Below are 25,402 nucleotides of genomic sequence, written 5' to 3' on the forward strand. Positions count from 1 at the left end.
CACACACGGAATCCTAACAAAATTCCACGATCGAAAGCTGTCGATTTTCCGGTAGATGCTCTCATAAAAAAAAACATAATGTAGGAAATTGCTCGATTCAGTGCTCTGCTTTCTTCCGAAATCGTTATGAGTGCAGACAGCCCTACTTTATGTTTGAAGGAAAATATTGTTCTTTCAATCGAACGGCAGCATCAGTTTAAATCAACCAGAACGTTTGGCTCGTAAAACACACACAGAACATTGACATTCCCTTTTGTCTGTACAAACACTTCTTCACAATAAGGCATTCCAGGGTGATTTCATAATGCTCACGCTGCCTCCTGCCCACTTTGTTGGCTGCCTTTGCTTGACTTGGACTGGCTGCCTTGGATGCCAAAAATGCACTCACCCCTCCATTATTGAAGTCGGGTACGATAGTACTCTCCTTTTGTAAAATTTATTTAATTTTATTCAATTTATATTGTTATCGTGAGGTCCATGCGCTTTGTAATGAATGTGGAGGTCATCAATATATTTCCTTATAAATGCCCAAGAACGAGCTTTATAGGGCAAATAATTTCTTCGACCATTTTGAAATCAATTTGCTTGCATAATGCTTTTGAATGCAACTCTTTATAATTCAATTCGCTTTTAAAAATTATGATCAGAATCTCATGTCCCCTTTGTATCATATTTAGTGCTCTGCCCCATTTTTTTTTTCAATAAGTTTGCTTCGAATTATATCTCCTGGTGGATGCGTATATGTACGTAAGACAGTCAGTCTACTTGCAAGTGGGGGTTTTCAACTCCAAGCAGTACGAATATTGTGAGGAGAAAGTTGCATGAAGGCAAATGGGCAGTGTTTCACGGTGAGATAACATAAGTCACCCAAAGTGTGATACAATGTTGCTATGATGTTCGTACATTCCCATGGGCGCGTGTGTTTAAGTTTAACGGTCGATACTTGACATCGACCAACATGCACTCCAGCAAATTGGAACAACTGAGATTAAGGGGCATTTCACACTGAAAGGTGTACCCCAAACCACCATCACTCGCCGTATTTTATCATCAAACACAGCCCTAGCTGAAGCAAGCAATCTGTAACTAAACCTTTGCACCTTTTCAGAACGTCGCCTAAAAAGCATTGCTCTCCGACAGCAACCGAGAAGGTAAAAAGTATGGTATATTGTAAGGGAGAAACTCCTGGCTTAAGGACTGTTTTTCCGCCATCGCACTTAAAGTATATAGAGGGGACAAGGTGACTTATTATCGGGAGAAGGACGGCCTAGCCACGGCCGGAAATCAACCCCATCCGCCGTGCCTTGCAAAAAAAAATCTGTTCCATCGATCTCGACTGATACCACCAATCCATATGCCTTGTTTGTGGGTAGAGAGCGACGAAAAGACAGACCAGAATGGATTAGACTCACTACATACAGATACGCGAGGTTTCACTTTCTGAAGTATCGCCCAAAGACCGGAATTTCTCTTGCAATTGAGAGGAACTAGCCTCAAGGCTCAGGTAGATTTTTTTGTCTTGGTATGATGACACAGTCCTGGCAACTGCAGATAACATTTCAAGTCCTTCATCGAAAGTGATAGACGGTCTGTGTCTTAATCATCCCGATAATGCAAGATAATCCTTCCGGCGCGTTGTTGTGCGCCCTGCCGCCAAAATCGTAAATAAGAAAATGTCGACGAATGCATCTGACTTCTGAAATTGCATTATGTTGAGAATGACTGCTGGAATTCCTCCCCAGTCTTCTACTGCAAGCATATCAAATTGATAATTCTATCTTTTTGAAAGACGGCCAGTAAGAGGATAGTTAATTAGAGCGAGGGGAAAAGCTGCATTGGGGCTATTTGTTTAAAGATGGTTTTGTAATTGATCACTCTGCACCCGGGTTTTTTTCTTGATTATCATAATTCGATCTGGGTGTATGGAGATGCATTGACGATAATTCCGAAGTATATTAGGCTTGTCACAACTGGCTACCATCCAGGATAATGTTTCTCTTCCGTTATTAAACCCGATATCTATTTCTCCCTTGAATTCTCACGGGGCTGGCGTGGATGCGCTATGAAACCATACCTGTGTTGACCTAGGTAGCTCATTGAGGCGGCTTAAGGCGCTTATGCAGCAACTGGTTTCACGCACTTTAATTTTCTCTGGGCGATTTTCAAGTGTGCGCCAAAGCGAAGGCAGTTTAGAAAGTCTAATGTTAGCTCAGTAAGCCAGATTGTCCCACGTCCTCTTTACAGGGTAATGCTGCAAATTTCACGCCACCAAATTCGTCGCAGGTTATTTATAAAATGCAAGCATACGGATCTGCGCGGAGACACAGTAATGATGGGACTTCAAATCTGGCAGATCGGAATATCTATCCGTTGGAACATTAAAGTCGACAAAAAGTCTGCTTTGTACGGCTTTTGAATTCGTCTTTCTTTAAATTCCAGTTCTTTTATGCTGCGCACAATCGAGCAGCAGGTGGTGAAACTCATTTTCCTCCGTTGGAAAACAGATCCAGATTTATTACTCTTTTGATGCGCTATTCCTGAAACCTGGATTTTGGACACACAAAGGCAATGAAGGAGTTGCTATTTATGTGTCTCCGTTATCAAATTCACAGGCCTGAAAACTACCGCAGAAATAATTGCCAAATGTTCGTTTTCCCAACTGTAATTCAACACCCACGGCAATTGGAAATGTTTATGCAAACTGCATCCTGCGACCGGCTAACCTGGATCTCTGGGGTTTTTTTACATCGTGCTGAAACCTCACACTGCGGCGCTGCCTTCGATCCAATTTGAAATGGTCATGTTCTAATTAATTCGGAATCGATTCTTGTCACACCGAGCCCCACAAAGCAATTGTCATCGATTCTCACTGGCGCTGAAGCATCTCGTGCGTTTATAAACGCTATAAGTGGCAATCCGATAATTTAAAAAAAAAACCAATACAGTCTTATCAGATAATTGCATTGTGCCAAATAATTCAGAATGGTCAGAGCCGGATCCAGTGCGGTGCGGAGGGGACGCCCGCCCCCCAGCAGTGTCCGAAATTTTCTCAAATAAGGCCACATTTCAGTTGAGAGAGACCTTCCGTCCCCGGCACACCCTCTGCCCCCCCCCCCCCCGGCTAATAACCTCTTTAGACCTGCCCTTGATGGTGATGAAAGATTTCTGCGCATAACGGTGGCTCCCAATTATATAGACCCCCTGCATAGAGCGCCCTCACATAGGACAGCTCTTTGTTCCTCTTTGATGCGCATGAGTAGAAAAACTACATTCATTGTTGATGACTGTAAAAAAAAAAAAGGGTTTAACTTTCTTTGAGGGCGCTTTGTGCGGCGGATCTATGTGGAGCCACGCGTCCTATCGAAATATGCCTAAATGCCATGTTGCTGTGGTGGTCTCGAGCCTCCAAAAGAAATAAAGGTATACAGTCCGTAAGGACTTGCGTAAGAAAGATTGCAGCATAACGAGCCCCCCCCCCCTTCCTACACCACCACCGCCACCACACGGACACAAACAATGCTTTTTGTCAACCTTCGTTCGGCCAAAAATAAATAGGAAAAATAATACTTAAAACAGGGAAAATAATAATTGTAAAGCGCTTTGATACCCCGTTGTGGCGTAATTTATTATTACTATTATTATTATTATAAATAAGTCGGACAATGTAGGCCTTTTCTATGGGCGCACGGGGCGGCGATTGGGGGGGGGGTGTCGGCTCTAATTTATCCGAGCGCGTGTAGATTTTAACCAAATCTTCGTTGTTTATTAGTCGCAGGATATTGCTCGTCCGCCAACATCTTCACGTAAATGCAAAGGTACAATGTGGGTAATGGGGTTACAACGCGCACATGTACGCCTATACATTATGCTGGTCACCAGTCCCCCAATGTTGACAAGGAATCACCGCTCCTGCATGGTCAAGTTGAAACAGAGGCTTCTCTGGTATCTTCGGCCACACAGATTGTGCATCCTAAGGGGCCGGTTGTGACGTATTATTCACGCACCGAACAGCAACACCCAACCATAAAGCTAAAAAAAAAAAATCAATTCGCGCTCTGCACTTACACCACACTAGCCTTAACAATCAATGGACACCGCTAATCAGTCCGGTTGCACCAAGATTTCAATTTTCCGTTCTTCCTCTTTGGTTTTTACCCTCGGCTGGCTTGCCACTGACGCGCCGCCGGCACTTGGGGCGGAGATGTCCACATCGCCGTGATCTCGCCCGGTGGGCCCCCTTCCGCTAGCTGCTTTCTAGGGCGTGCGATTTCAACCTCGTTTCTCGATTTCCGGAGATGTGTCGATGCACTCCGCAAAAGGAAAAGATTCATTTGATTACAGCTGCAAGCACACGCAAGACACACATAAGAATGGGGACTCGGTACCTTGCAAAAAAAAATGAAGTTTAACCCCGTGAATATTTCAGAGGCCATACGGAATAAATTGAGTACCGGCACCTATGTTCCATTTCATTCTTTCTTTTTTTCCGAACCAAAGAATATCTTTCAAACTTGTGTTCATTAACAGCATACATGTAAATGTAATTATATATGCATGACTAAACCAGTGACGTCATCTTAGGCATAAGGTACAGAGTAACAGCTGTTAAATACAATATGTTTTAGTTGTTATTTTAAAATGTGTATATTAACAGAGGCCAATTTCCCCCTTCTGTGCTCATCTGCCCATTTTACATGATACTGAAAAACTAAGTGTCAAACTTGACGTAAAAGTACACTTGAACTCCTGTCCATAATTTGAACAGAAGATCCCTATGGTATAAAGCGACAGCGCCTTCATGTGTCAGGGCCTATAGCCTGCGGACATCTTCGCTCGTACGTACCCGCCCTGCAAACAGGACGCTGGGAAGTGTTGATGAATTTACGCTCTGATTGGATAGATTTTGCGTGACCTGTTACCTTCAAGTCTTCATGTGCAAGACCCTGCAATTTTTTAACGGCCGTTAAGACTGAGCCATCAATCTTTTATTCTCATTCATAAATCTTTTTTTTTTTCGTTGAAAAGCGTTTATGTAGGAAAATCTGTGTTCAATACCCGTCACTTGCTCAGGCTCCGATTCGAATTCACAAAGGGTCAAATTGCATATCATGTATGCGACGCTCAAAATTTGTCCACATGGTCCGCAATGAAAAAGAAATTACATCTGGTATGGAATGTGTGCATTTCTATGAGAAAGTTTTCTTATAGCATTAGCGCGCATTGGCTAACTGCGGTCTTAAACATAGGTATTATACGTAGGTCATGATAAATTACCCAGAATGCCACCCCCACTTCCTTCACAAGATTCTGTGAAGCTCATCAGCCCTTCCCATCGCCCTGTTTGCAGGGCGGGGGGTACGAGCGAAGCGGACTTCTTAATCAGATAGAGGCATGGATATAATGTACCTATAGATGTTTGGCTTTTAAAGTTCATTTCAATGCCATTGTTCGTTTAGGAATCCAAAAATCTGGAGTGTTTTGTTTGTAAGGGACAATAGGCCGAACCAATAAGCCCCGCCCACTCTAACACGTGTACTTCTCCAATGCCGCACTACGTTAACCACGTCCCCAGGGTGTCGAGCAGTACGCGCCCACCACTACCTGCTCTCATCACCCGGTATTGGATCATTTGCATGTGTACATCATGCGCGCGTGTACGCGCATGGCGGACTTTTTTATACACGCTTGTCGGACATTAAAACTATAGTCCATCATTTGCAGCCATCCGAAAAAGTAACTGGCGTATTATTGTTGAAAAACATACTTGGTTGAATGATAGTAAGTGGACTAAACTCCCTGTGAAATTAATCTTTCTGGCAAGCTATCATTTTGAAGTAATCAACGAGGAAGGCCTTTCCAACGGTGCGTCTTAAGACGAACCGTAGGAAAATTTAAATGAGTAGTTCGTTTTGTTATTCGGCGCAGCGCGCGCAAGCATTGGCACGACGCACAGGCGCGCGCGGATCAGTGCGCGACATCGCGTATAGCTGCAATTCAAAACAATTCAAAACAACGATTCAGCAACTTTTGATTTGAAATTGATATCCTAGAATGCTGTTTTTCTCGGAATATACAGCTGAAGCTGAACTGAAACTTCATCAGGTTAGTTGTTCAGTATCCTTTATTAGATTTTGAACACTTTTGTTGCTTCAAACGAACAAAATGCACAAATTACAAATGATGGACTATATCTTTAATCAAGGTTGTGATTGGTCAAAGCATAATGGGCGGAGCTAAGTGGATCGGTCTTTTCAGCCCCCAGGATAAAGGTAGTTATAGAGTTACTTCCACATCATATAATATAAAAGTAATATAAGAAGACAAGTCATGCCACAGATGTGTACTTTAAACAATCCGAGTTTTGGATTGCTTTGTTCCAAGCAGACAATCCATCCCAAAAATATGTGAGAAGTTGAACTACTTATGCCTTAAATTTAATTATAAAGAAGAAGAAAAGGTATTCCTCAACACTGTTTGGTTGTGAAATATACCTGTAGGCCTACCGGTATTTAACGTAACGAGTCACTTAAAAAAAAAAAATATGATTTTTCGTTGTGCTAGTGGTTCTTCGGCGGGAATCTAAATTCAAATTGCATGGACATGTTTTTCTAGGCCTGTGTTTTTATCTTTAGATCTCACCGGTGTATACTCCTTGTTTGGCTTCCGCGTGGAGTATTCAGGAGGATAACTACCAAGTACCAAGCGGTACCAAAAGAAGTATACGCTATTTAAACATAAATTATAAGAGGGCCGACAATTTTTAGGAAGAAACAGGGCATATTTGCGCCTCAATCATAAATCGGATGATTTTGGTGAGACAGAAAAACAAAGGAGGAAAGACTTTACATCTCACTTTTCTTTAATTGATGGCACAATCAGATTTGTTTTGTCCAAGTGTAGTGGGGGTCAACGAACTAGATACTGTGCTTGTTTCCCTCCGAGCCATATGAACCAATAAGACGGTCACACGTTGTCCTGAAAATCTAGTTTCTGCCGTTGAATATTGACACCACGCTATGTGCCCTCAAAGTAAAACAGCCGTCAGCGCTGAAACAAAGCCGTCTAATTATTCATTCAAAAACAGTCCTTGTTTTACATGGGATTTTGTTCTAAGGAATCGGTAAAGCTTCATCAGTTCTCAGTCTTCTCAAAATGAAATCAGGACATCTCCACTGACAATTAGTTACTGCGAATGCCCTCTTAGAGAATACAATGAATGAACTCATCAGTCGGCAATCTCTTCGGCTAAAGTTGTGTTTTTCCCACCGTGTCCCACGGCTACAATTTCACCCGGTCCGGGTGGCAATATTTCACGCTCGTTGTTTCGCCCTCGCTTCGCCGATCTCCGTGATAGGTTTTTTTTCCATTGCATCTTTGACAATAAAGAAGGCTGATTACCCGCGATACTTCGCCCTGGGCATGCTTAAGTGTGTAATATTTGCAGTGATATTTGCAGTGCGTCGCAAGGGAAAGTATGATAAAAGTGCATTTGATGCACACGCCATGCATGTAGAATTCTGGTTTGTGATCATCTTGTCAAAGCATGAGGGTTACTCTCTGCCATGACACGTTACGGAAGTCACTTCCAGGCAGGGTCGATATCAAAAGCAAGACAGGTGGCAGGGAACATGCACACAGAACAAACAACGACAGAGAAGACTTAACGCACACAGTGGGGAACAATATTCATGACCTTACGTAAAAGTATCATGTAACCATCCCACGCAATTTTCAACAAAATTAATGAAACATCATGATGTTAACATAATAATTATAATTATTATGCAATAATTCATAATAATTATAATTATTATGAAACGGTACAAATTCATATCAAGGACTTAAAAGGTAATACTGGAGCCTGGGTATGCATTCTGTATCTCTTTCTTTAGAATTTGGTTTTTTTTGTGGTGGGGTGCGGGTCGGGTGTTGAAAGGTTCGCAGTTTTTCATCTGCGGTAGAAGTAACAAACAAGGCGGCAGCAAACAATCCAACCATCCCAACAGAGGATGGCGAATAGATTTGAGGCAGACACGACTGGAAAAAAAGATTGAAACAAACACAACCAGCCTTTACCGTATTAAATTAAAACAAATAACCAGCTCTTCCCCTTTGAGGAAAAATATCAGAATAGTCCAGCAAAAAGCCATTTCTTTGCGGAAATGCTTGCGAAGGCCTTGCACTTTTCAACTGCACCAATTCAGAGACAATTTTTTATTTAACTCGTCACTACATGGACTCGAGCAAATTGGCGGATAAAAGCAGGTTTGCTTCTTGACGCCCTAAAGACAACTATTGATTGGATGGCTTCCTGACATCTAAGACTCACTCAATATGGACTTCAATTTGTTGTTCGGTTACTTTCCTTCGAAGTTTTTTGTGGTTTAGACTTTCCATTTTATAGCTACGGGTGTGTTTTGAGGGAGTGCATGCCCCCTTCCCCTTCGCTCCTGCGTAACATAAGCAAACCAGTGTTATGTGCTGTTAGGCAGCTGCTGAGTCATCTTTACTTGGCTACCTCTGATTCATTCAACTTGGCAGTTTCAATGTGATATGTTTGAATTGCCGGGTAGCCACAACCCTAGATCAACTGGAGGATAAAGTCCCCTCCTCCCTGCTTTGTCCAAGTTATATGTCCTCCCCTTTTCCTATATGCATCTAGCAACACCGCGCCGACGAACAACGCCACCTAGTGCCGTATTCTTTTGCTGTCCATAACCAATAAAAATTCCCCTCCGGTCTAATTTCTGGATTTTCTTATGGGATCCGTCATGTATATAGGTTATTTGGACTAGTCCAGTTTGATGATAAAACAAAAAGCCAAGTCAAGTATTAATAGTCATTTCCAATTTTGGGCTCTTCCGTTAGTTAGATTTCTGCTGGGATATGCCAGCTAAGGCTGCGTCCTAAACAGGGCCGTAAATTCCGTGGGGATGGGGGGTATATATCCAACCCCCCCCCCCTTCTTGACCAGGGGGATGGGCTATTGAATCATCCCCCCCCCCCCCAACTTTTTCATGATGAGAAAAAAATTGATTTGAGGTACTTTTTCAACATCTCCCAACGACCAAAATGTATTCAACAGCACTGAAAAGAGGTGAAACGAAGAACAAAAGCTTTTAAAATGCGCCTATTTATGCCAGTATATATATGTTGGTATGCTGAAGAGCACCCCCTAGTGTAATGTGGTGCCCCCCCCCCCCTGCTTTTTGAATTTACACGGGCGTGCATATTTTGGGATTTGGGTCATCCCCATCCCCCCACTCGCCGGCACAGATTTACGCCACTGGTCCTAAATACTCGACGTCGGTCGGTAATGATACACGCGTTGGTGGGAATGTTTTAGTCAGGCGTTTTTTATTCGTGCATTGAGACGTTTATCACGCTTGACCCATTTTACCACTTTGAATGACACCGCTGATTCGAGGTGCACACGTTTTTTTCAACAAGGAATCGATGAATTAACACCAAACTGACGGTAGAGGGCGTCATATATCCTTGGCTGACGCAAACAGTCGCCCTTATCACTAAATTTGCATCAGCATGATCCTTGAACGGCACAAGTTGGTGCTATAATTTTATTTGTAAGGGGGGGGGGGTGTAGCTGTTGATTACATGAGGCACAGCCGCTGTCCACATGTATGCATCATCTACATAGGTACGTACCCGTATTTTTCGCACATTCCTCATTTATAGCTTCGGTAAATGGTAGTTGGTTAAAAGGCATTGTATATTGACCTTATTACAGGTTGAGAACAGTATTGTGAAAATTCAGGTGACTTATGTTTACACATGTAAATATTTTTAGGCACTTCAGTAGTTAAAATAGGAAGGAAATGCTTGAAATTTGATGTTAAGACGTTTCTTTTTCAGGAAAGCAATTATTTCTGTTTCTGATGTTTGTTTGCCGATAGAGGGCGTGATACATATTTGGCTGTGGACGCGTAGTTTTTTGTTTGTATTGTGTGCGTACACTTCCTTGTTTTCCGTCCAGTGCGAGGTCATTGTGTCATATTTTCCATTCACGATGTAGTCGATGCATATTTATTTCATACTTTCCATTCATACTTCCATTTTGTGAGCACATTTCGGACGCTTGAAGTTTCTTGTTGTTTGCGCAGAATTGCCAATGATATTGAAATGCAAGCGAGACAACCCTTGCTTAACAGCGGCGTGGCCAAGGGGGTGGGGGAGGGTTCACCCGCCCCACCCATACACAAAATCGTGTTGCCCCCCCCCCCCACCCTTTAACTGGAATTTTGTTAGTCCTATAAGTGAACATGGTTAACAGGTTTAACAGAAATTGCCCCCCCCCTCCTCCACTGTAACATCCAGCACCCCCCCCCCCCCCCCCCCCCATGGTGACAACCCTGGTTACGCCGCTGCAAACAAAAAATGAAGCCTTTTAAGTTACCAAGTTTTAAGGTTTTTTTCAGGTGAATTCATACAAGTAGCCGTAGCTTACCCAGTAGCTACTTTTTCAACTGAAGCATAGGGAGGTAGTCAGCTCCTACATCCGCTTGAATCGAGTCAAAGAACTGAGAGTGCTGCTGGTACAGGCTGATTGAATGGAGCCCTCAAGAGACAGGTAGGCCTTTACATAAAAAGGAGTTCAGAAAATGGTGTGAGCCAACCTCGTCCCCAGGGTGTCGAGCAGTACGCGCCCACCACTACCTGCTCTCTCACCCTGGTATTGGATCATTTGCATGTGCAAGATTTTTGAACACGTATGCAAATTAGGAGTAGTCTGGTGCCTGCCTGTGCGTTACATTTGCGTTTGTTTTTGTATGCGGTGTCTGGGGTAAAAACAGAATCAATTCGTCGAAGCGCGAGCATGGCGTGAGTTACGAAAACATGATTTTATTTTAATTAAACTGTTACGATCTTAACGAGACAACATGCAGTATCACATTTCATATTAATATTAACAAACTGGAAAGGAAATGAATATTTTCGAGAAGGCGTGGACGAATGATCGCGAAAACACGTACTGTACGTTGTGAATAACAACACCAAGTACACGATATTAGAATAGCCAACCACAAGACCAAGGGCAATGGTAGCTACAAAGAGAACAAAAAGCTACGTTTAAAGAAAATCTGTCGATTGAACTGTGATAAGCTATGCGAAGGGGGGGGGCACATCTTGGAAAGATGGTCCACAGTAAGAGTTCTTTACCGTGCCAGCCCATGGAACATAATTGATGTAGGAGCTCATGTGTATGATAAAAGGGAGTATAGGGAGTATAGTATAGGGAGTTCTTATATGAATGAGGAATATCAAAACCAAGCCCCAAAACGTTTACAATGTGCCCTGAATTTATTAGGCCAAGTGTCCGGTGAAAAAAAACGTGTCAACATTTCAGCACGGATGTGCAAAAAAGTGCCCCTTTTATGCGATCCCCCCATCCTCAGTTTCAAAACCGTTCTGCCGCCGCTGCAACAGAAAATATATAATGTGTATGTTCAAGGGCCGTTGCCAAACCATGTCCCATCCAATTAACTGCACATTGTTGAATTCGATCTAAAAGGGATTTTCTTAGCAATGTCAAGTGGAGATATTAGACTTGCGTTCAAGAGTCGTGCCGAACCGATTTTTTTCCCGAAGATTTGACATGAGTGGGCCAGTGCATGCTAGTACATGCCTCGAACCTTACGAAAATGCTAACCTGGACTTTACGGACAGTGCCGGCAACAGAGCTTGATACTGATCACGCTATAATAAGGCACTGGTAAAGGTTGGTATTTTGTAATATTAAATTAAATCTCTTATAAGTGACTAAACGCGTCGCCGTCCGTTGATAACCAAATGAAGACACGGGCATTCGAACCCAAGTCTCATTCAAAGTGAGTAACTGTTGTATTGCTTTGAAGAAATTCTTAGACATTCATCTCTAGTGTATTTATTGGATTTGTTCAAGTTCGTCACGTTAGGTAACCCTCTGCCTAATTTACCGGATACCACATTTTTGACTTTCGGACGACATTTCGTGAAACTCTGGCTACAATTATTGTTCACAAGGTTCCCACAGTACGTTGTATTTAAGTAATAGTGTTATATTTAATTAAATGAGTTGAAGCTCATCAACAAACAAGTAGGCCTAATACGTTACTTGAAAAGGAAAGTCGGGCGACAAGTCTACCCGAGTAGCTCGTGATATTATCTGGTTCTGCGTGATTCTGAAATGCGAGTCTGGGGAAACGGGTGCTAACGGAACCCTTGATTTTGCATTTTGTGTAAGAAAGACTAATTGCTCGGAATTGGGATCTTAAACTTTGCACACCGTGGTAAGATGCCCCAAGAGTGGACTTTTCTTTGTGATAGGGTCACTTCTTTCACACATGGAACTCTTTGTGCCGACAGCGGCGCACTGGGTCTGACTCCCGTCGACCAAAATATACATTTTGATCTTTCTCCCTTGTATTCACTTACATGTGTCCAACAACACTGTAATTTAGCTGGACTAAAGAGATAACACATTTTACTGGGCCTCGCGTATAATGTCATGGTACGTGACTAAGAGCAAGATAACAGATTTTAAGATTCGTCGACCAAGATTTTTTGTTTTGTACATAGAGCCGATCGTCCGGCCAAAAATACCAACATCTGCAGACCATCCGGGAGGCCATGTCTTTCAAATAAAAAACAGAATTAAATGTTAGGGTCAAGCACACTTCTAATTCTTGAGAATTTATTGAGAACGCATAGTACATCAACGATATTGTAGCGGACCAATCGGCAAATACACCCGTCAGTTTATTCTACCTAATCCACAAAAACAACTAACAAGACTGGTCTATCGATTCCTAGTCCATATTCGATCCGTCGATCTCTCCATCTTTCTGTCCAACCAAAAGAAAATAGAGACCTTTACGTTTCGTCATCGTGTCGATTTATCCTTAAGTGGCTCAAATCCTCCGTGAACATAACAAAGTGTTGTTGTGGATGCTAAACAGAGTCCCTCAAAGAGTGGCCGGGTTCACACCTCTATCACGGGAAAAGAAAATACGGGGAAAGATTGTGAGTTAAAAGGCTCCTTTTAATCGATCGGATTATTGCGCATCAAAGTGGTCCACTTGCCAGGGTCTTTGGATCTGAAGTCTTTTTTTAGGTGCATGTCTTAGACTATGGAGTGCCTCAGTGGAATTTATTTAATATAAGACCAGTAACTGTCCAGGATCCATAAGTTTGGTTCGTGATTATGCACTTTAAATTTTTCAAGACCAGAATTCAACTTTCAAAGCGATCAAAATTCAAGAAAAAAAGGACTATTGGTCCTCTACGAATGTGCGATCCTGCACAAATGTTTGGTTTTGGGGGAAAAATGGTTTTGCAGTTTGGTCTCCTTTTGGTGGGCTTTGCATGATGCTATATGCTTTTGAAAGATCTAAAATGTTTCTTACTCAAAAATGGGTCTTGGGCAGTAAAATCAGTTCTGGCACTAAAAAGAAGGGGCTTGGATTGAATCCACTTTGGCATTCCATACCTGTCAGGTCTTGGAAGCATTTCGTAACTGTGATGGAAGGCATCGCTGTAACGGACTTTCTTTTCACTCCTGACCGAGTGACCAAACACAAGAGTCTTCTTGATCCATTTCCCTAAATCCTCTCTTTTGGACCCGTCCTGGCAGTCAATTCGTCCTGACAGCTGCATTGAATGGGCCCCTTTCAGTACCAAAACAAATAAGCTAATTTATTATTTCAACCTCTTTCACTCGGATTAGAGGCCGTAATGGAAGTGTCTTTCGGCTGATCAGGTCCGCTGAATGGGCTGTGTCCACTTTGTTACACCTCGGTGTGTGCCGCGACAATGCAGGCACTTTAGGTAGGAGTTTTTTAAGAGATCAATAATGCAACCCGTACTCTGGGGAAAGAAGCAAGTTTTTTTTTCGTCTTATCGTCGACTTTACCTAATAGGTCTAAGCTTCACATTTATAAAAATGGATTAAGTGTGGAACGGAGCAGACGCCATGTCAGAGTACATTGAACTTTCAAAGAAGCTGCGTATACATTAACTATTACAACGAAGCAAATACAGTTGCTAGACTGTACCTGTGTTCGAAGATATTCGTGTCACTGAACCAATTTATTAATAAGTGCGCCAGTTTTGGAGACTTAAGTTACGAAAACTACAAAGCTTGTAAAGTTTTCACAGTTCTCAAAACTGATTTTAAACTAACAAACCATTACCACTTGTTTGGAAGTCCATCGAAACCGTCGTAAATGATGTCCTTATGGCAATTCTGATCTGAAACCTGTTTCAGATTGTTTTGTTTCAGAGACGAGTCGAACACTATGTCGACCCATAGAATTTCGTTTCAGACCGGCGAACTTTATGTATTATTTTCCCACTGACTGGAATAATTTCACGGGATGTTTAGTGCAAGTACGATGGTGGGTAGGTTACTTTTGGGATAAATGTAAATGATCCATTATGTCGTTAATAAGAATCTCTTGAAGCAGCGCAATGATGATTATTGTAGGCGTGTGTGTAGTCACGAGTCCCACACGTTCTGAGGCAGAACATATACGCTATGGTCATCTTCATTTCCATGGTTATGGTTTTCTTCGGTGTCTTATAAAGACAAGTTTGGGCCAACTCCCTACCCGAGTTGCCCTGCCCATTAACCCTGTTACGGTCCAAATTACCCCTACCAACTCACTATGAGTTCAGGCGTTTTCTGCACATCTTTTACTGTGACTAACCATGGCAAATTATGTGAGTTTTTGTGTTATCGAAACATACAGGCCTGCGACTGGCACCTTTAGCCTGGCCTATAGACTGAACTGACTCCAACATGACTTTATGGTGCCTTTATGGTGCCTTTATGAGATAGGACATTGTGAATGGAGGTATAGGATTTTACCGTTAACAAGACCAGTTACAACAAACAAAGTAAGCAAAGTTTTGTATATCTGGCTCCCCGAAGTTAATCCCCACATTTGTGGAAAAGCCTGCAAAGACTGCTTGACCGGCAGAATTTCATTCCAGATGAAACACACAAACTTTGAAAATAGAAGACCTACCACAGCATCGGTGCTTCCAAACAAATTCTAATGTCAAGACAAGGAGCCAAAGACGGACGGTTCCCTTGACCCCCTTTCCCTGTATACGATTCACCCATTTTAGTGCAGTTTCTTTCGAATGTTTACGAAATCTGTTGACATCGTTACGGCCAAAACTGTAGATCCTACACAAGCTATTAAAGTGTTATCCTTCTACGTACGATGGGCAAATTTGATCCGAATGGAAGTAAAATTATTGCTTTTAAGATATGTACAGCCAAATATCCCTTTTATTTTTTAAAATGAACTATCTTTCAGAGTTAAGAACAGTGTTGAGTGACGTTCGATATTGTTTTGTAATTCCAGTAATGCAAGTGATAAAACCCTTCAAAATGATTGCCCAAATACACCGGTTGATATCTATACTGGACTTTTATTTGACCAATTCCGAGATGTAGCCTACCAATTAATCCCTCCGCTTTCCTGAAAATTCGAGCATAGTTTTCGCATGTTGTCTGATGAACTGCTTGGTAAATATCGGGTTGATGAGTTGTCCACCACAAAATAACAAGTTTGTGTAGTTGTCAATACGCCAGTGAACGAAACCAATTTACCTTGTCCAAACACTCCATCAGGGGGTTATTTTATTAACGACAAATTAGAGTGGGTTTGTTGATACACTTATGTGCACAAACCCCTTTCACGGGACTAACAACCTGTCACCGGGAACTTTTATTCGTGTTGTCCGGGGACAACACGGGCTTTGGCGTAACTGGCAGCTCCAATTGTGCCAGAGAAATCCTCTTTTATCCGGTGTTCCGCCACGAGCGAGAAGTTGGCGGAAGTATACGGTAAACATGTATTTATCAGCGGCCGCGGAATTGCCACGACCCCCTGCTAAAGCCACAATCCTCGGGCATTGTTTGACGGCGAGTCAACGCCGCAAAGAAAAATCTCGGTCCGTGGAAATCCAAGCCACCTTCGCCCCGTATGATTGTCCCACAATACGAAAATATTTGCCCGGTTGTTTGCCCATGTAAACGGCGGTGATTTTTAAGTGGTGCATCTTCTTGCGATAGCTTTTACCTCCGCCTTTGAAGGCCCCGGTCGACTTCTGACAAGTTATTGTCTCTTGCAGCAGCTACTTCGAGAAAGAAAAAAATGGAAAAAGACAGGATGGCACATCCAGTAGCTAATACCCTCATTCAAATAGCCAGAGGCGATGACTTAAAGAAACTGTAACTGTCTATGTCTCTCTATAGATATGACTATTGATTGAACCAGTGCCTGCGGAGAGGTTTTTGCTCGCCTCGCTGGCTTTACGTATTTCGTTCCATCCTGAAGACATTTGAACAAAAGACCACTTAAGCAAATGTTCACAGCAAAGGCGTTGCTTCCTAAACGCAGGAAAATGAAAAAAGGGACTTTAGGCAGGGAGAGAATAACGTGCCCTTAGAACTTCCTTTTACAGCAGCCCTCACACGAAGCCTTATGCAGTTATTGTTTTTTTTTTCTAGCGAGAAAAAGGGGAGGTGTTTCTACATTTGCTGATGAACGAAAGTCAAAAAACGGCACAATTATCCTACAGACAACCGTAAATATAAATTAAATTTCAATAAAACATATCGGCATCAAGAAGCCTTAAAACCCACATTATAGACCTAATTCAGGAGGAAGCCAATTTTGATCTTGTTCCCTGAATGTATTTTATAAATTGGGAATTGTTGAATGGGATGGTACCAGACTATTTATGCGTTCCAAGCCTCACTTTCATTTTTTTTATGCGGCTTTAAACATTAGAGTATGTTTAATCATAATTTTTAAATTATTCATCAGAGCAGACTGGTATTAATTTGTAATTAACTTTATTTCATTGCTTTCAATTCTATTCGCAAGTTCCAAAAACTGACATTTTACATTGCTTTCAATTAAACACAATGACCCTAATAGCCTCTTTCGTCCAAAAATGCGATTTCAAGAATCGTCGTCACAATTGTCTTCAAACATCACCAGCAATAAAACTTCACTTTAAAAATTCAAAATATTCAACAAAGTCCTTTTGAAGGCCCGTCTTTTGAAAAAAAAAGGTGAATTTTATTAAGCAGGGTTTCCTTAAGCAGGGTTGTTAATTAAGATATTGTGTACTACTCACAGTTGTTTACAGTTGTTCAAACAAGTATTCTGTGTCATTTTCGTTGTTGTTCCAAACAGTCAGAACACACAACAAATTGCTTTTTTTGTGGACGAAACGGGTTTTAGGGTCATTGCGTTTAAATGGTGATATTCTGTGAACGGATTGAGGAATTTCAGTATTTTTTTTCAAGTGTAAGTAGTTTCTGAAATTGGCTTTGCAGTCATTATTATTTTTGGTGCTACAAATTTTTTTAAATATGAAATATATTTTGTGGGGTTTGGGATTCGTTTTTTTACTCACCCTGTACGATGGAGGTAGGAATAGATATACACGACCATTTCTAATTATATGTTTGCAAAGAACAAGTTACGAAAAGCGTCAACCAGTTGCTATACGGAAATGAGCCGTTGACTTGAGTGAAGTCTAAATTACGAAGGCGACATGTTATATCAATCAAATTGTTATTTGTCACTTAGCTTTGTCATTTCTTCATCACCTCCGTGCTTTTCCATATTCTACGAGCCAAGGAGGCCAAGATTCGCACATCTGCACCCGATAGGAAGAACATACTAAAATCTGGCACCAGACTCAGAATCATCATTCACTGAAACTTCATTATTTATAATTAACCAATTCTAACATAAATTGAATTAAACCGTAGGCTTAATACAGTAAGGCCGACCCATTAAACGCATCACCCTTGCCTTTAATCCATTTTTTGTGGTAGTTTCATATACTCTACCTTTGATAGCATTTCTTAAGCTTCCAGTCGGTCTACAAGAGTAAGATGATATCCTGACTTGGCTCCTGGATATGGGAGGAGAGGGCAGGGCAAATTGTCAGAACAGCCCATCCTGACCGTTAAATGTATCCCCTGCTTGGTCAATATTGATCCGATTCTTCAAATGCCCACTTCATTGCCCTTTTGTGTCGCCTAATGAATAGCAAAATCAAGGGATGTTTCTCATTGTTGCCCAGTTGAATGGTGCCGTATTTTGGCAATCGCAGCCGGAGATGTCGGGCCATATCCTTGTGTAAAGTCAACATGTTGGCCCGGCCGCGGGCAGGCTGGACCTAATTCTTTACGCCGATGAAAAGTTCGAATTCCCGGCGGAGCCGCCCGTCGGATTCAAGGTATTCAACAAAGCCTCACCGGAGTCTTTCTTGCTGTAAATAAATGCAACAGTTTCTGTCTTGGTTACCAAACATGCAGTTTAAATGCTTCTTACCTTCACGATCAATTTAGGTTCGCCCTGAAAAGGGAGTGATCGGCTTTACATATAGTTCTACTTGTACTTATTTAAGTTGCGAGCGTCAGCTGATAACCTTGCTGGAATTTTATCGAAGTCGCCTTCAGGTTTTTTATTCGCCTGTGCCTTGCTTTTTTTGTGAATCAAGAGCCACATTCCAACCGGAATTTATATCATTACCACCAGTCACTTACTCCCTGCAATTAATGTCTTGCCTGCTTGTATTGTATCTTTGTATTAATTTATATGAGTATTTTTTATTTGTATTCTTGTTTTAAACTTTAACTTAATTACCTACTGGGGTCATAGGAAGCCACGTTCACGAATTTCATCCCAAGACCTCGACGGTCATGTAGGCGTACCTCTGGCTTTTATCTTCTAAATGAATGTTTATGCTGTTAAGAAATCCCTTTCCTTTATCTACCCATCTATCTTCCTTCGCAAACGCAATTACGTGTGTGCTGACAATGCTTCAATTTGTCTCGTATACAACCTGAGCTCATTTCAGCGGTGGGCAAACCACCTGTTATTATTTGTCTACTCCAGTTAGTTAAACCTCCCATTATCCCATCCCTGCAATCAAGTTACTCTATAACTACCATTCATCCCTTTATTGTTGCATCGTTTCCTGTTCTTTTGGGTCTCACTTGTTCTCCCAACAAAAAGGGTTCCCCTGACGAGCACCTCCCAATACCAGTGTTTGTGTAGTGTCAAGAATTTCAAAATGACACCACGGGGAAGATCTGGGTACAACCCGCTCGTGAGGTGGCGGTGATGAGTCCACACGAGGAACGAGTGAAAGGAAAACAAGCGCATCACAGCCCTTGCCTACCGCCGTCAAAAAGTCCCATTCGCCCCACGGGTGTTTGCCGACTTCTTGCCTCCCCGCTCGGAGTTGACGGCGAGTCCCCATGCGACGTCCTGATTGACTTGTTTTTCTCCCGGTCTCTCAAGAAACACACAAAAGCAAAATGTCATTCCCTACTGCAAATATTTTGCACCTTTCGGCAAAATGCAAAACTTTTTGTTCTTCAAAGATGCTAATTACAGACCATTTACCATCGGAGAGTGGGGAGCTGCCAAGGCTTGGGTGCGTACATTTTAAGACAATGGACGGGGAAAATGTTAGTGGGCTGGAGCCCTTAGGATATTAAATAAACTAATGGAGTTGACAATAGTTACTTTAATTTATTTGAACAGCGTACTGAGTGCAATTGAAGGACAGAATAGGTTGTTTGGGCGCCGGTAGGCTTTCACAATCTAGTTACTATTTCAATTTGAAAGCACACCCCAATATAGCTTCTTTTTCGTTTTTGATAAATAAACGGCACCTAAACAATACATCCATGGCATAAAATACTTCTTCAGATGTTTCGATGCGTGCAAAACTCACATTTTTTTCTTTTGGTATAGGCCTATAGCAACATCTCTAGAATTTCGGTCAAAATATTTTAGAATGGTTACGAAAAAGAGCCACAATTGGACCCTAAGGTGTTCCCCAGACAACTTGACATGTTCGCATCAGTTTATGATATATCAATTGGCAGTTCTACTCAGAACAATTCAATCAAATTTGTTGTAATTTTTTTTTAACAGTTCACAGGGTTTTCTCTGCCTGATATTTTAAGTTGCAACTTCATTTTGTTCTTTCAATTCCAGGGTGGTGTAAAAAGAAGGAAACCCACTTTTGACAGGAATTTTAACCTATAGTTACTTAACTTATTTGAACTTTTTTTTTACGATGTAGTGAAGTATAGCTCTTCAACCATAGGGCCTACGTGGTGAAAAAAAAATTAAATCGCAAAAATAGTTTCATTATGCAAATTTGAATACAAGTCCCAAAATCACTGTTGTTTACGTGTAAGTCTAGTGTAGTGTTTTTTGTCTTCAAATCAAGCTCCGGAGCTCAGTCAAGCGGATGGAATAAAGCCGTTCGTGGACAAACAGGTTTGGCACGTGAAATTTTTAAACTACCATCTCAGAGACAAATATGCATTTGCAATAATTTATTCGTCACTTATGCTTAAAGATCAATATTTTAATACTATTAATTTGAATTTTTGAAATATGCTCAACAAGTAGGTGGTAATTGCTGTCAAAAATAGGTGGAAATTGCTGTCAAAAATGGGTTTCCTTCGTTTTGTACCACCCTGTAGTATGCATTCACACCATTGGACTCGGTGTAGCTGAACATTTATCAATCAGACTTTTGCCTTCCAAAATTCACAGTTGGCTTTCATACGTTTATAAACAATTACTGACACGCACGCACTTGACATTCAGTATACTAATTAATGATTTCGTGGATATTTTGATATAGCAAATATTCCGACAGATAATAAGATAAAACTTTACGAAAGCACCATGTGATAAATCTCTTATGTGAGTTTGTAAGCTTCTGAAAAAAAACCCAGGGAAATCATTGTTTCGGACAGTATGCTCTGCTCGTCGTCAAGAGACTGACAGAACGGATTCCCATGATATTCCGACAGATATAAATGAATGTGAAAAACAGAATAAAATCATCCGTTTTCGTCTCTCTAACAAATCAATCAAACACTTGACCAAATCCTTCAAATTCTTTCCATTTCCACGAAACTGCCTACGGTACCTATTATTTCCACTTCCCAGCCTATTCTTCCACTGACAGAGAAAGGAGTAACAATATTGTCTTGGATTTATTCGGCAGGAAGAATCCTTTTTTTTCTTGGCACCGATACATGTTTGCATCTACCTCCAAGAGCTCCTTTCTACCTTTATTTAATTCTATGGTTTCGGTGTTTTCGGTGTACGGCATAGCGGCGAAATAGAGTTCCGTGTTAACAGTGGCACTTCGGACACTGGCCTCACACGCGTAGGGCTTCGCGGCACAAGCGGATTTCTCCCGGTGTTGTGTTAACGGTAAGGCGCGGTTAGTGCTTTGTGGTCGCTGATGATGGGCTAAAGAGCTTGTATACGGTGTTGTGCATCGTCCCGCTCGCTAAAAACATAAAAGACACAACTTCACAGGCATTAGCCTTTTAAAAATGTTGGCCCACTACATGGTCTTCGTCAGAAACAGCCCGCAACTTGCAGAAAGGACTGAAGTATCAGGTCATGTCCTAAAATCAGTCTTGCGCCATTATACCAATTTTTTTTGTACTCTCTTATTTCCACAAAGTGAAAGATTCACTCTTTCCGAGACTATTATAGGAACAAGAGGTTTAGAGTGACAGTTTCTTATCTTACATAGTAATAATGTTCAATCTAAATCGTATGGTCCCTACTTTCAGTGAATGAAAGAGTGATATTTCAATCTTGGAAGTAAGAGAATATGCAGAACGAGGTTTTAAGTGGTTCTTAGCATTTCTTGACGTCCTATCTCTTTCCCCATAAGTAATTTTTACCACACAAATCTAAATTATATTGAAAGACGAAGCCAAGCAGGAGTTGGATGGATTTGCACTTGTATATGCCTATATTACCCATTTGGTGAATGGTTTATAGCATCCAGAGGAAAACACAAGGTTATTTCCCGAACCTTGATTTTGGTAATGGATTCCAAATTGTATAACTTGACATTCCCTACCTGATGTTAAGAATGTCTCTTTGACGATTTGGGATCCAACATTGCAATAATAAAAAAAACCCGATAAGGTTATCGACAAGATAGAGCCGTTTTGTTTGCTTGAAGATTGAAAGGCTCAAATGAAAGGAAGTTTGGATGGAAACATAGTTTCGTGCGATTAAAAATAAAAGCTTAGAAATCGGATCACTTATTTTGAAGTAGGATTTGGAGGTGTTAGGCCTAAGTCATTCTTGTAAAAAAAACGAGTTTATGTACTTCAGTGTTTGTTCTTTAAACACTTGCTTAAAATGATATTAGGAACGCAAGGGGTAGTTGTGTGTTTTCAATAGTTTATTTCAATTCTGTACCAAAATGAAAACGGTTATCTTGAAAGACTTAGGATATTTGTGAAATTCACAGACTCTAGAACTCCGGTTACTTTGTTGAGCAGAGTGAGAGAACCATACACTACTAGTATCGTCATTAAATAGTCTCCTATGTGGATCGGAGCGAGGAATAAACACTGCAATGTTTGCTCTTTCATTTTAACCCGGAAAAGGAAAATTACTTTAAATCAAAACAAAATGTAACAAAACATATAGAAGATTACCAGCATTAATTGTTACAGCTCATTCTAAAGAATGAATTTTCAGCACAGAAGTTATCAGCCTTAAAATTATATTTCTGTTAGTCAAAATCTAAAGATTGTTAATAATTGAAGGAGTTGTTTCATTGCAATCAAATATTTACAGGTTTTATAATATTTACATATCCATGCACTCCGAATCCTTATATAGTCCAAATCTGTTGGTTCTAAAAGAACTATATTTACGTATCGTCAAAACCTTGAGACCAATTACACAAGCAACTATGCAAAGGTTGCTTCTGAACTGGAGATGCTACAGTTACGTTTGTCACACACACAAAAAAATCAAACCCAACTCAATTTCAAAGTGAAGAGTATAATCAAGAAAGGGGAAAAACCGTACACAAAAATCATAACGTAATATTGATGAGTTTAAAGCATGACGATCACAGTTCCGATTTACGTTAACAGCTGTTTTCCGAATGCTTTTGAAAAGACAAAATGACAGAATGAAGTTCAAGATGCACGAATGATATGAGGGAACAATTCATGAAAAAGGACGATGTTCAAAATGTCTACGGTGACAAAACTTACTTAATTTGTTCAAACACTGTGCACTTATCATTTATCGTACGGTGGTATGAAAGGAAAGCGGAACTTTCGTAACAGGAAAGGCTTCCGTTTGGTGTTGATATTAACCTATAAATTCCTTTTAAGGATTCAAAATGAGACAAATAAACGCATCAGTATAAAGCATGCAAAACAAAAGTAATACACTGCTGTGGGATGTTGACCATGGACGACATTACATATGAAAGAAAACGTCTTATAAATAAAGATGGAAATTACAAATTGACCAGCCGACCACTCGGTAGTCGGGTCAAAGCGTGCGCACCGAAAGAATAGCGCATGTTAGGATCCCACCAAATTTAAAGTAGGCTAAGCCTCGCGATATCATGACCCCCATAAAATATATGTTTGGAAAAGGAAGGACACATTTGTGTATTCACATCAAAATTCTAAACGTAATAACCAGTGTTAACCTTTATAAGTCGGAAAGACCACCTTTGGCAAAATAAAGACCTATTCGCAGAACAATTTTAGGGGGTATATATCGTGTATTTAGTTGAACAATTGTATCTTCATTAAAGTATGTTTCGTAACGTTTTATTTTCCCGAAAGCTGTTCTTGTTTAAGAACAACAAATATGCTTTTGTACGTATATTTATGTTTTAAAGATTCTAACCTCAACTTAGGAGTTCCTGAGCAATAACTTTTAGACCATTTTTTCACTGAGGCCCGTGTGTGGGAACGTTTGTTTGTTAACACTGTAAATTAATTTGAATTTTTCAATTTTGCATGAACAATAATATTAATACTTTCATTTATTAAAAACATATCTGCTTATATAATTACGACAAATGCCTTTGAAAAACAATTTGTTGGGGGAAGATTTTAACCTCACCTCTGAAGTTCCTAAGTAATTTTACTTTTCAAATGTTCTTCATTTAAGGCCAGCTTGGTTTTTAAAAAGAATGTTGTGGAATTCTTCGTCCCATCTGACAACATGAACTGGACCCGTATGTTTGCTGTAGAGCGGGATAAGATGACAGAGATGCCGCTGCGTGATGCGATGTTTGCACGGCCGACATTCCCCCGGCGGACAGGTAGCCAGTGCTCGGTGCGATCGCCGTGGAAGGGTAGTAGGAAGCAGCACCGCAGTAGGCCTGGCTGGGAGAAGTCGGAGTGGTCCAGGAAGAGTCAGTGAAAGATTCATAAGAAGATGAGTATTGTCTTGACTGATGTTGGAGACTCGACTGGTAGTGAGATGGGTAAGAGTTTACCGTCGGGTCCCTGCGATACGCGGTGGCTGGGTAGCCCGGCGCATACAGGCTGAAGTGTCCGTAGGAATTCACGTGTTGTATCTGTGCCGGTTCGTTCCTCCGTTTACTCACTTTGAAGCGTTTAGCCCGCCGCAGAAAGCTCCCGTTGCTGAACATGTCGCCGCAGTCCGGATGCATCGCCCAGTAGTTGCCTTTCCCCGGTCGGCCAGGCGCACGCGGTATCTTGATGAAACAGTCATTCAGCGACAGGTTGTGGCGGATGGAGTTCTGCCAACGCTGTTGGTTCTCTCGGAAGTAAGGAAACTTGTCCATGATGAATGAGTAGACATCGTTGAGCGTTACCATCCCGTCTTTGGAGTTCTGTATCGACATGGTTATTAGGGCGATGTAGGAGTAAGGAGGTTTCACGTCGGCAAATCGCCGTTTTTGTGGGTAGAGTATGCCGCTGCTACCGGTACTACCGTACCTCTCACGGTACGGTAAATCTTCCCGGCCACCATCCCCGTCACTCGGAGGTTCAGGAGACGGAGAACTTGATTCTCCCGGCAACAAGATACCGTATTCCGTCTTCAGTCCCCCACTTGAGGTACTTTTCCGTGTGGTATCATCGCCATCAGGAACATCGCTAGTAAATTCGGCCGTCATTTTTTTCCAATTCGTTTGTCAGAGAGGTTGATGGAATTCACACGTCCGAGTTGACGACAGGACCCATCAGTCAGTGGCGATTATCCGAGACTGATTCGATGACTTCGATTTTTCTCAGTTTTTAAAACAAACTGATCAGCTCGTCTGTCGTGTCTATCAAGCCGCTGTCAAGTGGGTGATAAGAGAGACCATCTTCTCATGAATATTGATGAGCAGGATGATAAATTACTCCCCCGACCCTCTAAGCTTTCTCCTCCTCCGGAAAGGCCGGCCCTAGGCATTGAGGTGAACGGACGTTTGTTTGGTCTGCTATTGTCGCAAAGACAACCAAAGTGCTGTGCCCAGCCTTCTCATCATGATCGCCCTGCCCTCCGCTTCATTGTCGGAGAAA

The 25,402-nt window shown here is 41.4% G+C and overlaps 1 protein-coding gene across 1 annotated transcript; it reads right to left on the reverse strand.

Annotated features, from left to right (window-relative positions):
• Positions 1 to 22,266: 22,266 nt before the first annotated feature.
• On the reverse strand, positions 22,267 to 25,229 carry LOC119741651 (forkhead box protein E1-like). The gene has a single exon (XM_038217487.1). It carries the CDS (start codon positions 25,009 to 25,011, stop codon positions 24,049 to 24,051), a length of 963 nt encoding a protein of 320 aa, XP_038073415.1. The 5' UTR covers positions 25,012 to 25,229; the 3' UTR covers positions 22,267 to 24,048.
• Positions 25,230 to 25,402: the final 173 nt, after the last annotated feature.

This window comes from Patiria miniata, unplaced genomic scaffold (genome assembly GCF_015706575.1).
Source record: "Patiria miniata isolate m_02_andy unplaced genomic scaffold, ASM1570657v1 HiC_scaffold_5, whole genome shotgun sequence".
Lineage (NCBI taxonomy): Eukaryota > Metazoa > Echinodermata > Asteroidea > Valvatida > Asterinidae > Patiria > Patiria miniata.